General features: G+C 42.8%; 1 protein-coding gene across 1 annotated transcript in view; it reads left to right on the top strand.

Moving 5' to 3' along the window:
* The first annotated feature begins 6,820 nt into the window (after nucleotides 1–6,820).
* Efnb2 (ephrin B2) overlaps nucleotides 6,821–12,365 on the top strand; it is a 42,829-nt gene continuing 37,284 nt past the window's right edge. Inside the window, exon 1 of the mRNA XM_046454775.2 lies at nucleotides 6,821–7,109. Coding sequence (XP_046310731.1) covers nucleotides 6,988–7,109 — 122 coding nt within the window. The 5' untranslated portion in view covers nucleotides 6,821–6,987. The remainder of the gene's footprint in view (nucleotides 7,110–12,365) is intronic.

The raw sequence follows: 12,365 nt of genomic DNA on the forward strand, positions 1-12,365 counted from the left end.
AAAATGCTACTTGCGATGCATAAACATGTCACACTAGAGAAAATGTTCCCCAGTATTTTCAAGAAAGTTTGATCATTCTTTAAATTTTGAAAACAAGTTATTATGAGATGACTAAATGGTAGATTATTTTATAGTGTGTGCATGCTAAGAAAAATGCTATTGCTTTCATTTTGAGTTCTTCAATGAGTCTAATTGTGGTAAGGAATAATAAAATCAGCTTAAATCTCTAAAGATAGAATTTTAAGTAGGCATGAACTGTAGTGAGAACTTTTAGTAAACATGATACCTGTTATTCTAAAATCAAACATTCACTTTATTTCCCTAACAAATAGGTTACCTACAAGTTTTTCTTATCTCTAATATAAATTAGCTGTGATTATTTCATGATTCTTACACTTTTTTTTTATTGTAACTTTTTTTTTGATGCAGATTCACTGTTCCTAAGTTGTGTATTCAAGTTTTTGGAAATGTTTATATTAAAATTGTTTTTGCTATACTAGTGTTTTAAATATTGTATCTGAAGAGAGTAGCCTGAACTTAAAATATTTGAAATCAGCGTATGCGTGCCTTTTAATCCTTTTTTAAGTTTCTTACTGCCACATATTGTGTGAAATAACAGTAAGTCACTTAATGAAATTGCCGTATCTACTTGCTGTTGGAGACTCACATGAGAGATGAAATTGTCCCTGTGCTTGGTAACTTGACTTCTGTTCTTTGCCGGGCTACAGGAAAGAGATTGTAATTGTTAATAATATACACCCAATCTTTTCTGTGCTGCAATAATGTAGTAATTTGTTTTCTTCATTTGTTTCCCTTGCCTTTGTGTACATACTATAAAAGTTAAATTTTCCCCCTAATCCATTAGTTCAGATGTTCCCTAATTTATTAAATATGCCTTTATTCACAATTTGTTTTCTTAGGTTATTAATTCTTATTGCATTACAGAATAACCAATGACTGTTTATTTTTTATTACAGTATTTAAAACATGTAGTTATTGCCATTTATATTGTGGAGTTTGCAGAATTATCAATTGTATAAACTAAACCTTTAAATTAGCTTGGTGTGAGTACTCTTTAATGCTTTAGTAGGGTAAGGGGCTTGTAGTTTGACTTATGACCTCAGGTTCTCTGTAAGAGTTAGCATATTAAACTGATTCTGGCCTCTCCTTATTTATTTAATTGGGTTAGTATGTCCATAGCTTGCTTGATTTTTTTTTTTTTAATTATTTTTTATTGCCACAATTCCTAGATAAAGCCTTGCTTTAGGAATTTTAAATGACTATATTTCTTTATAATATTCTGAAATAAAATAAACAGAATCCTGTAGTTAATTTTGCTTATCATTTTTAATACCTCATATTGAGGATTCTCAGTTTGTCATTTAACTACATTTTCTCAAACTATCAACTCTTAGAACTTGTGTTTCAGGTGTCTCATTTTTCACTCCATTATACCCATTACCATCTATGTGTTTTGCATTTCTGGCTATGAGAAATGCTGAAGACAGACCGTCCAATTTTGGGAAATAACCCATCCCCTGTAGGAGAGTCTTGTCAACTCTCTATAATAAACACTAGATCTGTTACTGGTTAATGAAAGGACCTAGGAGTATGGAAGGTAAAAGAAGGACCTCAGATTAGAAATATAGAGTCAGTTATGGCCCAAGCAGTACGTCTTTATCTTCCATCAACCATTGATTAAACTGCCTTTTAACAATGGTCTTGAATCCTTTGCTATTTTTTTAAGTGCTCATTTTGAATTCAGTTGTCCATGAAGAGGGAGAATCCAGTGGTGTAGTAATGTAGATTTGCATTTCTTACAGACTGCACTATACATTTTGTAGCTGATTTACCATTACTTGTGGTAATCAGATTTCATTGCCTTATATATTCTAGATTTACAGTTATTAGAGTAAATGATTTGAAGAACAACAAGGGAAGGTGAAGTGCAGAGAACTCTAGGGTGTGTGTGAATCATCCTCCTACACTACAAAGTATTTCTTTGGGACTTTACTCTGATCCTAGAAAGTAATGGAAATCTGAATGTCTGTTTTTACATCTAGTAGAGTGCCCCCTAAGTCAGTGATATGTTGTTTCATACCTTATTGAATTTATAATTTTAACACTTCGTTGGAAGTCATACTTGAAGACAATTGCTCCCTTACCCAGTGGTTGATCAGAGGATGTGGGAGCACTTCTCTGAGCCAGTAGAAAGTAATATCTGCAATGTTCCAACAATTTCACTATAAAGCATCCAAAGTTATGCATGTATGTGTTATAGTGGTAGTATATTTTCTAAGATTATTAAAACTTGATACTGAACTTGAGTTATTAGGGTTTAAATAAAATGAGCTTAATAACTATACATTTGAATGTTTCTTTCCCTCATTTTCTAGGCTTTAAATAGGTATAATAAGGAATATGTAACTTGAATTAGTTCTAAAGGTTGTCAAACCCCCTGCAAAGGAGGACAAGGGTTGAGAAGGGGGTTTGGGCCTAAAATAAAAGATCCATCATTACCTCATCACTGTCCTCAGTAATTCCCCTTATATATTTACAATAGTAGCATTTAACTTGGAATTTTCATGTAGAATGTCTGTATCAGTCCATAAAGAATAAGATACCAAAGTAATCAATACACTGGAAACCCTGCAGAGCGAGCTGTTAAGTGAAGTGCTCCGTTGTCTCCACCACTACCTAATGCAGCCTGGAGTGGTGAGTGGAGCTTGGCTGGTTCTCCAAACCTCTCATTTTGCAAATAAGGAAATGAGGTTTTATGCTAGGTGCCCAAGGTAGTTGGAGCCATTTCTGTATTCTTTGAAGTATCTATTTTTCAAATAGAAATGCTGTAAAAGAAAAGATAGGTTGTGCTGGAGACAAGATGACCACTAACAGAGAAGCTAAGAGACATGTCACCAAACTTGCCAGAGGGAATAATTCTGATGAAGACTAATGTAGGGTTTCTTGCCAGCTGTAAAGAAGCAGGCTATAATTTTAAGATGCTTTAGTAATCTGAATTTCAGAAGCAGATAAATGGGATAGGTTTGTGTGGCAAAGTTGAGTTTTGATTCCCCCCCTCCCCCCTTTGATACCAGGGATTGAACTCCAGCATTTGACCACTGAGCTACATCTCCACCTGTTTTGTATTTAGAGACAGGGTCTCACTGAATTGCTTAGCACTTCACTTTTGCTGAGGCTGGCTCAGCTTCCTGAGCCACTGGGATTAACTGGTGTGTGCCACCGGGCTGGCCAAAGTTGATTTTTAAGAAAGGATTTCATTTTTTTTTGAGAGTAGAACTGAGCAAAATGTGATTTACCATAGTTCTGAAAAATTAAGTGACTTGTATGAAACAACATACAATGCCAGGAAACAGGGTGCAATTTCAGGAGAGGTCTATGTAAATAAAAAATTTATGGCTTAGGCCACCACATTTAATATCTCAGTGATTTTTCTGCAATATTGTTTAGATAAGGTTTTGTTTTTATAGAAGTTATATGTATTTGGAAGTACAAGGAATATGTAAGAAACAATCATGTTCTTTAAAGGTTAAATTCCAAAGGTGAGAATATGGTTAATTAGTAAATTACATTTTCTTTAACTGGAACTACCAATGTTTGTATTTCTGCTTTGTAATACACATTGATTTACATTAACTTAAAAATTGACCATATCTTTGAAATCCCCAAGCCTTTATTAGTTTGACTTTTGAAACTTCATAACTCCAGGAAACAGAAGTGACTTCATCTGTGGAAATAAAGTCTCATCTTTTAACAAGGGTTTAAGTACATCCTGGCAAAATTACAGATTTTCAAAAACAACCAAGAATGTAGTTGTAAAATGAAGTCAAAATGCAAAGAGATTAAACTGATGTGGGTTCTTGATTTGGCATCCTTTAGAATTTATCTTTGGTATTTTGTACATTTTGCCTGGGATGATGTATGTATGATGGAAGTGGTTTGTGGTTATGTTTTTAGTTAACAAAGTTAGTATCTAATCAAAGTGGACTTTTTACATCACAGAGTTGTTTGTAGTTGTTGATGTTTTACACTTATTCTCTAAAATCTATATTTACTGAAATTTGAAAGTAAGTTTTTTAAAGTTCACATACTTTTAAAGTTACACAATACCAATCTTTGGGGTTGTGTACTATGCACTGATTTTTTTTTTTTTAAAGAATCAATAATTACATTTTCCTCCAGTAAAATGGTTTGGATGTGAGAATAGCTGATTTACTCCAGATGGTATTTTTGGAAACTTAGTTATTTTTAGACAATACAAATTTCCTTTATTTCCTAGCTTACTTGGAGAAAGGATATGAAGGAGTTAGGAGGTCACAGCTTAAATTTCACAGTGTAAGTTTGCTAAATGTGAAAGGTACTCAGTTCTTTCAAAAATTAATTCACCTAGTTACATAGATTTAAGTGAATTCCTTATTTCTTAAAGCATATTAAACATGAGTTCATTTTTACTATCTTCATGAAGTTTGAGTAATTGTGCCTGCCTTTTCCTGTCTTTTTAGTCTTTCCTGGTAATGGGCCAGAAAGTTCAAATTGTACTATCGTTGAGTTTTTTTTTTTTTTAATTCCTTTATTTTGCTTGTTTATTTTTATGTGGTGCTGAGGATCAAACCCAGTGCCTCACACATAGGAGGCAAGCGCTCTGTATTGCTTAGCCACAACCCTAGCCCCTGTTGAGACTTTAAAAAAAAAATGTATTTTCTTAAATTGAAGTCTTATTTAAAACGAAACGTTTTCTCTTCAAAGATTTTTTTGCACACCTTGGCGTGTTTTATCCTAACAAATTAGTCTTCAGAAATTTAACACACTCCAGGTGAAGTATGCATTAACTTATGTTAATGTTTCAAAAACCATGGCACTCTGAAAATCCCCAGATTGTTATATGGAGTGTATTTAAAAACTAATAAGCAACTAAATAAGGTGTCTTAACATACATATCTTCTCTTAATGTAGCTTAGTGGGAATTTTGGGAATATGTCTGGTTTCTTCCTTGGAAAAAATTCTGGCAGGGACAGCATTTAAAAACAAAAATTTGGTTACACAGCATATTTTATTGTTTAATTTTTGTTAAACTATGAACTGTACATTTGATATATGCCTTATTTTTGGATTGTTCTCCATGCTGCTAGGCATTTTAAAAGATCCTATTTTGGGCTTTCTGACTGGTTCTGGGTAGGTCGACGTGTGCTTCAAAGATGCACAGAAGTAAAACTGGGCGCTAGTGGGCGCTGTGGTTCCGTGGAAGTCATTGATGTGGAGCCCTGCAAAGCCGTTCTTTGGGCTAGCAGTTAACCGATCATCAATGTAATGTAGAATTCCTTTCGCTTCTCCATTTTGCTGTTTTAGACTCTGAATAAGAGATACTGGCGTTGACTTGTACATCACACGCGGAAATCTGCACGCGTCACCTGCTGACTTCCTGGTAACCTTGGGCAGCAGGAGCCTCTCCCTGAAGCTAGTAGGCGAAAGTCCTGTAGTAGTGACATTTGCAGGCAGAGCCTAGGAGGTGCTGTTTTCCCGGGAAGTGAGGAACGGAAGGGAGACGTCCCTGAGGAAAGTGCAGGGGAGAGTGGGAGGTACAGACATCTCGCCCTAATTATACGCTGCAAATTCCGGCCCCGCGTCCCCCGGAATCATTTCGCATTTCTCGACGCTGTTGACTTAGGTCGGACCCGAGTTGACTGTTTAGTAACAAAATCAAGTGAAGCAACGGAGGGAGCCAGGGAACTGTATGCGCGCGTGTGCCGTGTGTTAGCACTACACAGAAGGAAACGTTTCGTTTTAAGTAAAACCCAAAAGGAAAGCCAGCGCCTTCAGCCCCGCCTAAGTGAAAGCTTTGCCTTTCAGTAGAAGTTAGGACACTTGCCAGGCAATGGAGGCGTGCTGTTGGGCGCGGCGACAAAGGCCAGAGGGCAGCCGGGCGCGGGGACAGGTGGCCCGTCACGATCGCCCACTCCCCCTCGGTCGGGTCCATTTCGACGTTCCCAGCACGCCTGGGCCCTCCCACCGCTCTGGGGGCGCCCCGTGCACACACCGGGCCACTTCTCCTAGGTCCTGGTCGGCCTCGCGGCTCTCAGCTCTGGGGCCGGGGGCGGGGCTCACCTGTCAGCTGGCGCCCCGCCTCGCGGCGCCCAATGTCGGGCGGGGGTGGCGAACAGACGGGCCGACTACCCAATCATCGCACCGCTGCTGCAAAGCGGGCCAATGGGTTGCGCGTCGCGGGGCGGGGCCCGGTGTTTATAGCTCTCTGACAGCGCGCGGGCCGCGCTGACTCTCCTCGGCGGGGACCGCGGCGCCGGCCGGAGCGAGGATCTGCGCGCGGAGTCGGTCCCGGCGCCCTCCCCGTACACAAAGGCCCGCGCGCGTACGGCGCCCGCGGCAGAGACCGAGATCCCTTCTACTTGCTCCGCGGGCCGGGAGCTGCGAGGACTGAGGAGGCTCCTGCGCGCCGGGAGGCGCCCTTCTCCACTCCGCGCTCCGGGACATGGAACCGCGCCGACGCGGCGCCCGCGCGCTCGGGCTGCTGCCCGCTCCCCTGGATCTATAGTCAGAGGCGGCCCTGCTCGGGACGCTGTGCCCGCCGGCCCGCACCGTCTCTCCGCTTCTGGCCTTTGTCCCGGCCCAGCGCTCTCCTTTCCTCCCTCCGCCCGCCTGCCCGCCCGCCGCGGCTGGCCTGGCACCCTGGAGCCGCACGGGAGCCGGCCGTCGGAGCTGCGTCCGGCGCGGCGCCCCGGAGCCCCGAGCCCGCCGCGCCGCCGCGCCCCGCGCCAGCGATCCCAGCCCGCGCCCTGAGGGCCTCGGAGGGCAAACGCATCTGGCCTCGGCGACTGTTGGAGCTGCTCGGCGCGCCCCGGAGCTGCCTCCAGGCGCTTGTGGTCTTCCTTCTCGTCTACCCCGGAAAATTGGGGATCCCGCCCCGAATCCAGTCTCTTCGCGTCAGGAGTGCGCGGAGCTGGGAGCGGCTTGGCCATGGCCGTGAGAAGGGACTCCTTGTGGAAGTACTGCTGGGGAGTTTTGATGGTTTTATGCAGAACTGCAATTTCCAGATCGATAGTTTTAGAGCCTATCTATTGGAATTCCTCGAACTCCAAGTAAGTGGCGTCCGCGATCCCCCTCGATTCCCTTCCCGGGGTCCGCTGCGCCCTCCCTGCGGGAGGAGGGGTGGGCCCACTGAGCCTCGGAGCTTGTATCTGGAACCCGGGTCTCCTGTTCCCCACACCCACCCTGCCACATTTCACTAGGTGGAGACTAGCTGTGCTTTTCAGCCCGAGCGCTGTCTCCAAAAGGCGCATTCTTCCTCTTTTCCTCTCCTAAACGCTTCAGGGTGCTAAAAGCCCCTGGCGGCTCAGGTGGCACGTCCGGGAAGGTGTCGGATGGCGATACCTGACTCACTTCTTTTCGAGGACGAAGGAAGTGTCCACAAACAGGGCAGACCAACGCGCTGCGACTGGCGGGCTCCGGAGACCGGCGGAGATGCTGCGCTTGCAAGGAGCGCTGGCGCTGCGGGCCCGGGCGCCGCGGGCTGGCGGGCAAAGGGGCCTGTGAGTCTGGGGCAGAGGAGTACAGGCTTGGAGAGGGAACACGGGGTTGCTGAGCTTCCCGCAGCGTCCAGGAGCCCGCGTGCCTCGGCTCCCCACTAGCAGCCCGAGGGTGCGGCGGGGAGTTCTCTGGCTCGGCAGGAGAACTCAGGCAGCGAGCCCTCTCTTTTCCGCCTGAGGAGAGGGGCCTTAGATTTGTCCCAGAGGGCCCTCCGCACGTCAGCTTCTCCCTTCGTTTATATATGCCGATGGCCCAGAACTCTGCGAGGTCCCAGTAGCCGGCTTAATTTCGCATTTTCTGCAAAAGCTTAGGGCCCTGCCCAGTCGACACTTCTCCAGAAGCCTTCGCCTTTAGAGGCCCTGGGTCGAAATAGGATTCTTTGGATCAGAGTTGGCTTTTATCAAACACAGCCTAGAGAAAATCAGGCCTGTGGAGTGTAACTTTCAGTTTGAGCTATCAGGGTATATTCAGAATTTAGAAAATGCATTCCCTCCATATATGTATGTGACTACACTCGCAGTCATCTGTGCATTCGGTGCTGCATATCACCTCATTCTCAGGATATATTTCGAATCAAAGCCAAAAAGTGTTTTATAGAATCTTGGAATTTTAGCCCTGGGAAACTTGGGGAAAGTATGGAGGCATTGCCGAGTTTCTGGAGAAAATATTTGAAATCAGAAGCACAATCAATGGCGTATTTGAAGTTGTGCAAGTGGTGCATGGAATTAGGAGTAAAGAGAAAGGAGATTGATTTATAAATTACGTCTTTATTAAAGAAATGTATCCTCTCTCTTTGAAAAGATGAATTTCGAATTGCCAACATGTTAGCTACAAATGCTCCCACTAAATGGGCAAAACATTACATTTATAACTAGCTTTAAACAGAAACTTCTTGCCCGCTGTTCAATGGATGGTACTTTCAAACACTGCTCATATTTAAAAGTTGCTTAATGCAGCCTCCTTCCATGTAGTCTGACCTTGTATAGTTTTGGTTTTAATTTTTTAAAGTAAGATATGACATTTGCTCTACTGGCGGTGGCATCTTTACCAGGAGAACGAATCCTGAGGCACCAGGTGGTGCCGGAAGGCGCCTGGCTGGGACCTGCGTGCAGTAGCGGCCCGAGTCCGGGCGCGGCCCGGCCCTGCTCGCTCTGCGCCTACAGAGGTCACTCTTCCATGCCGAATGCTCGCCGGTCGGCCGCGCCCCTCCCCCCGGCCGCCTGCTCCGCTCCACTTTCCACTTTCACTCAGGGCTCTGTTTGGGGCTGATTCTTTTTCTTTCTGTCTTTCTATCCGCATTTAATATATTTAAGTCGAGTTGAAAAAATTACACTTAACTCCTTCAGCGGTCAGCTCTCAGTATCTTTGTGTTATTATTAACCAATAGTTTGTGTGTCTCTGGGAGAAGGATTAGAAATGCCTACTGAGCTGGGGACAAGGATTATTCCCACCCAAGGTTGAAATGGTAATATTTTCTCAATATGTTGGGGGAGGAAGGTGACTGATATTCATTCAGTCCCCGGCCTGAGCTTTAAGTCTATTTTTCCGAGCTGTGGCCACAGACTGGGAGACCTGCTAGGGGCCTGCGTTTTGGAGAAGCCACCTCCCTGAGCTGCTGCTGCTGCTGCTGCTGCGTGGGTGTGATTGCGCCCAGTCCTCCGAAGTGAGATTTCTTTCTAAATCCCTGGATAATGGCTTGCCTGGAGGACTGGATAAGGTTTCTCTGAAAAAGATCTACTTTTGGAAAGTATGCAACTGAATGCTAGCTTGAAAGACCAGAAAGATATCTTCCTGGGGGACAATATGAAAGAGCCATTCTTGAGTTTGAGGCTGTATAAACTCACCATGGTGCCAGGGACTTGCTTCACTTGGAGAAGTTGCATTTTTATTTCCAGGGAAAAGTTTCAAGCAGTAAATATAATGTAGCACAAGGTAATCAAAGGCATCCAAGTTTCACATCACTGTATCTGAACTGTGAAACAATTCATTTGTAACGAAGCAACCATCAGCAATTAGATTTGTTTCATTTGGAGGTCAGTTTTTTAGCAGGTGGTACACTCAGGGAGCAGACAACAGCCGTTTGCATACAGGTCCAGAAAACCCTTTGCAAATTCAGCCTCTCCATAACTACTTTAATAACATTGTCTCTGCTTCCATCCTGAGAGTTTCTGAAATAATCAAAAGAAGTTCTGTGTACTGAAACATTAGTGGCTGCCTGTTAGATTATTCACATGGCATCAATAGGTTCTGGTAACATTTAGAGCCTTTCAACTTTTTTTTTAAATACGGAGAACAGCAAAACCTAGCTTCCATTTCTAATTAATATTTCAGTGGGACTTTTTTTTTCTTTTTGCTAAAATAAAATAATTGGTTTTTAAAAAAATCAATTTCACTTTATGGTGAGCAAATCTATACTGATATGGTATTCTAGAATGAATTACATTGTTGCAAATTTCAGTAGAAGATTAATTTATTATGTCTAGAGTTGCTATTCCCTATGCATCACAAACTAGTTACTTAATAAAGCATTTGCTTTTCTCATTAATTTTCCTTTTACATAATGCTGAATTCCTGATATTGATTGACTTGATACAAAAGAATGGCTGGATAATATCCAGATAACCTATAATACACGGGCCTCACCCCAATCAGGCTCCGAATAAATACAGAGCTGCCAGATTGATAAAATAAACTACAATGGATTGTGCTGTTTAAACAGCCCATTCAATAACATATATACGCCAGCCTGCCTTCCATTGTGTCTGAAATTCTTATTTTTGTAGGTAAACAAATGCACATTCAGCACTGATTGAATAGCTCCTTGAACTATGCTCCACAGTTTGCGTGTGGGTTAATCTTGTCGGGTTTTAATATAGAGAGAAAAAAGCACAAAGCACCAGGGGTGGAATTGTGAGTGCTTTCACATCCACATTCCTCACGTTTTGTCAGGATGATAAACTGTAGGTAATGGACTGTCGTTGTTTCACAGGACAACTGAGCCAGGCCGAGCACAAAGACAGAGCTAAAGCGATATCTTACAACATGGTTGGTAGCCTTCTATTCAGATGAGAATTTATTTGGGAATCATGTGTCTCGGGACTGCACTTTTTAACCTCAACAATTACAGCTTCCAGCCTCTGAAACAGAAGCTGGAGGTTAAGATGGTTTGTTAAGCACTTGGTTCTAAACCTTTCACAAAAGCATAGCTGTTGACACTTGTCCTACTGATGCAAAGAAATGCAAATGACGCCAACATTCCTTAACGTTTCTGACCCTTGAGCTAAATAAAGTGTGAGTTCAGGTGAATTAGCCATCACCTGGAGACATCCAAAAACTACATGTTGGAATGCTTGGTTTGCCGGTAGAGTCAGCAGCGGAAGAGCAATTGTATATTTATATTAACTACCCCAAAGCTCCTGTGTGTGCATTTACTGAGCTAACCCCCCTGCCTGGTGGATCAGCAGCATAACTGCCTTCAGAGGGACATTGTCAATGGTGCAACTAAACCTTGCCATCTTGTCTTGCACTGAATATTTCAGGTCGCTTCCAGAACTTCATATGACACCTAACTGGGAGCTACATTTCACAGTGAGCCCACCTAATGTGACTGTGGTGGTGCGTCACAGCAATGGGAGTGGCAGAGAGAAGGAAATACAGATGGTAGACCCCAATGAAAACATTTCTTAGGAAAGATTTTCTTTAACATTTTATAGAATTTTTTTTCTCTTAAAACATTTAATTGCAAATTGGACAAAAAGAAGGGCTCTTGTAGGAAAGATGATTAAAATGGCCCTCATGTCTTGCCTAATCTCTGCCTTCTTTTGCTGCTGACATAAAGAACCTGTTTTTCAGGTCACTTATTATACATCTACATAGATTTGCTTATGAGCTCACCCTTTGTGTGGTGGAGGAGAGCCTTAAAGAGGAGTGTTCAACTGTTTAAAATATTTTGATTAAAATATGCAGGACCCATAGAACTATAAGCTTCTAGTCAGGAATTAGCTCTTTCAGGGAAGAGCTGCCCCCCTTCCCTTCAAGGGGGGAATTAGAATGGAGCTGGAGGAGAAATAAGAACAGCAAAGAAGGAAGGATAGCAAATGGGACATGTTCCGAACAGCTTGGAAAAACTCCTGTGGCTTCATTGTCTCTATAAAGCCAAAGAATACAAAGACATCAGCAATTCAGCCCTTCTCCCATGATGGAAAATGGAAGCCGTTGACATGGCTCCCCTGTTTAACTTGTTTAATTCTCATTTTAAATTCAGCACTGTCCCAGCCGTGTGAACTCTGAAGATTTCTTTAGTAATCCATTTTGTAGTTCCGAATCAAAAACAAAGTGAAAGGGTCTGACACAATTTGCTTTTATTTTTAGGCAAATCAACCCTGGTCATAGTTAATAAGGGGATTACAACCCAGACTAGGTCTTTACAGATGTAATGTAAATCAAGGGCAGAGCATAAAGAAACTGATCCCTTTTGATTGAAGTATGGTAAAAAGGCCTAGAGAAACTAGCAGCAGTAATCTGATTGTATGGCAATAAAACCACCATTTTCTGTCTTTCAGATAAAAATAATGTGGTAAATCCATGCAGTTCATGAGATGTAAAGGCAGATAAAGGGAAAGCCATGGCAACATATAGATGAGCTTGATGTTAGAAATGACACGTCTCTGAAAGGGTGCAGAGCGCAGGCCCTTGCTCGGGCTGTTGGGTATTATGTGAGAGCCACACAGACTTGGAAACTGGGATTACAAACTATGAAAGCTCCGCTTGTGGTCTGGGGTGGCTGGAGCCGCAAAGAAAAGCTGCTC

Source organism: Marmota monax, unplaced genomic scaffold (assembly GCF_021218885.2).
Source record: "Marmota monax isolate L192 unplaced genomic scaffold, Marmota_monax_Labrador192_F-V1.1 WCK01_AAM20220418_F8-fsc00026, whole genome shotgun sequence".
NCBI classification, from domain to species: Eukaryota; Metazoa; Chordata; class Mammalia; order Rodentia; family Sciuridae; genus Marmota; species Marmota monax.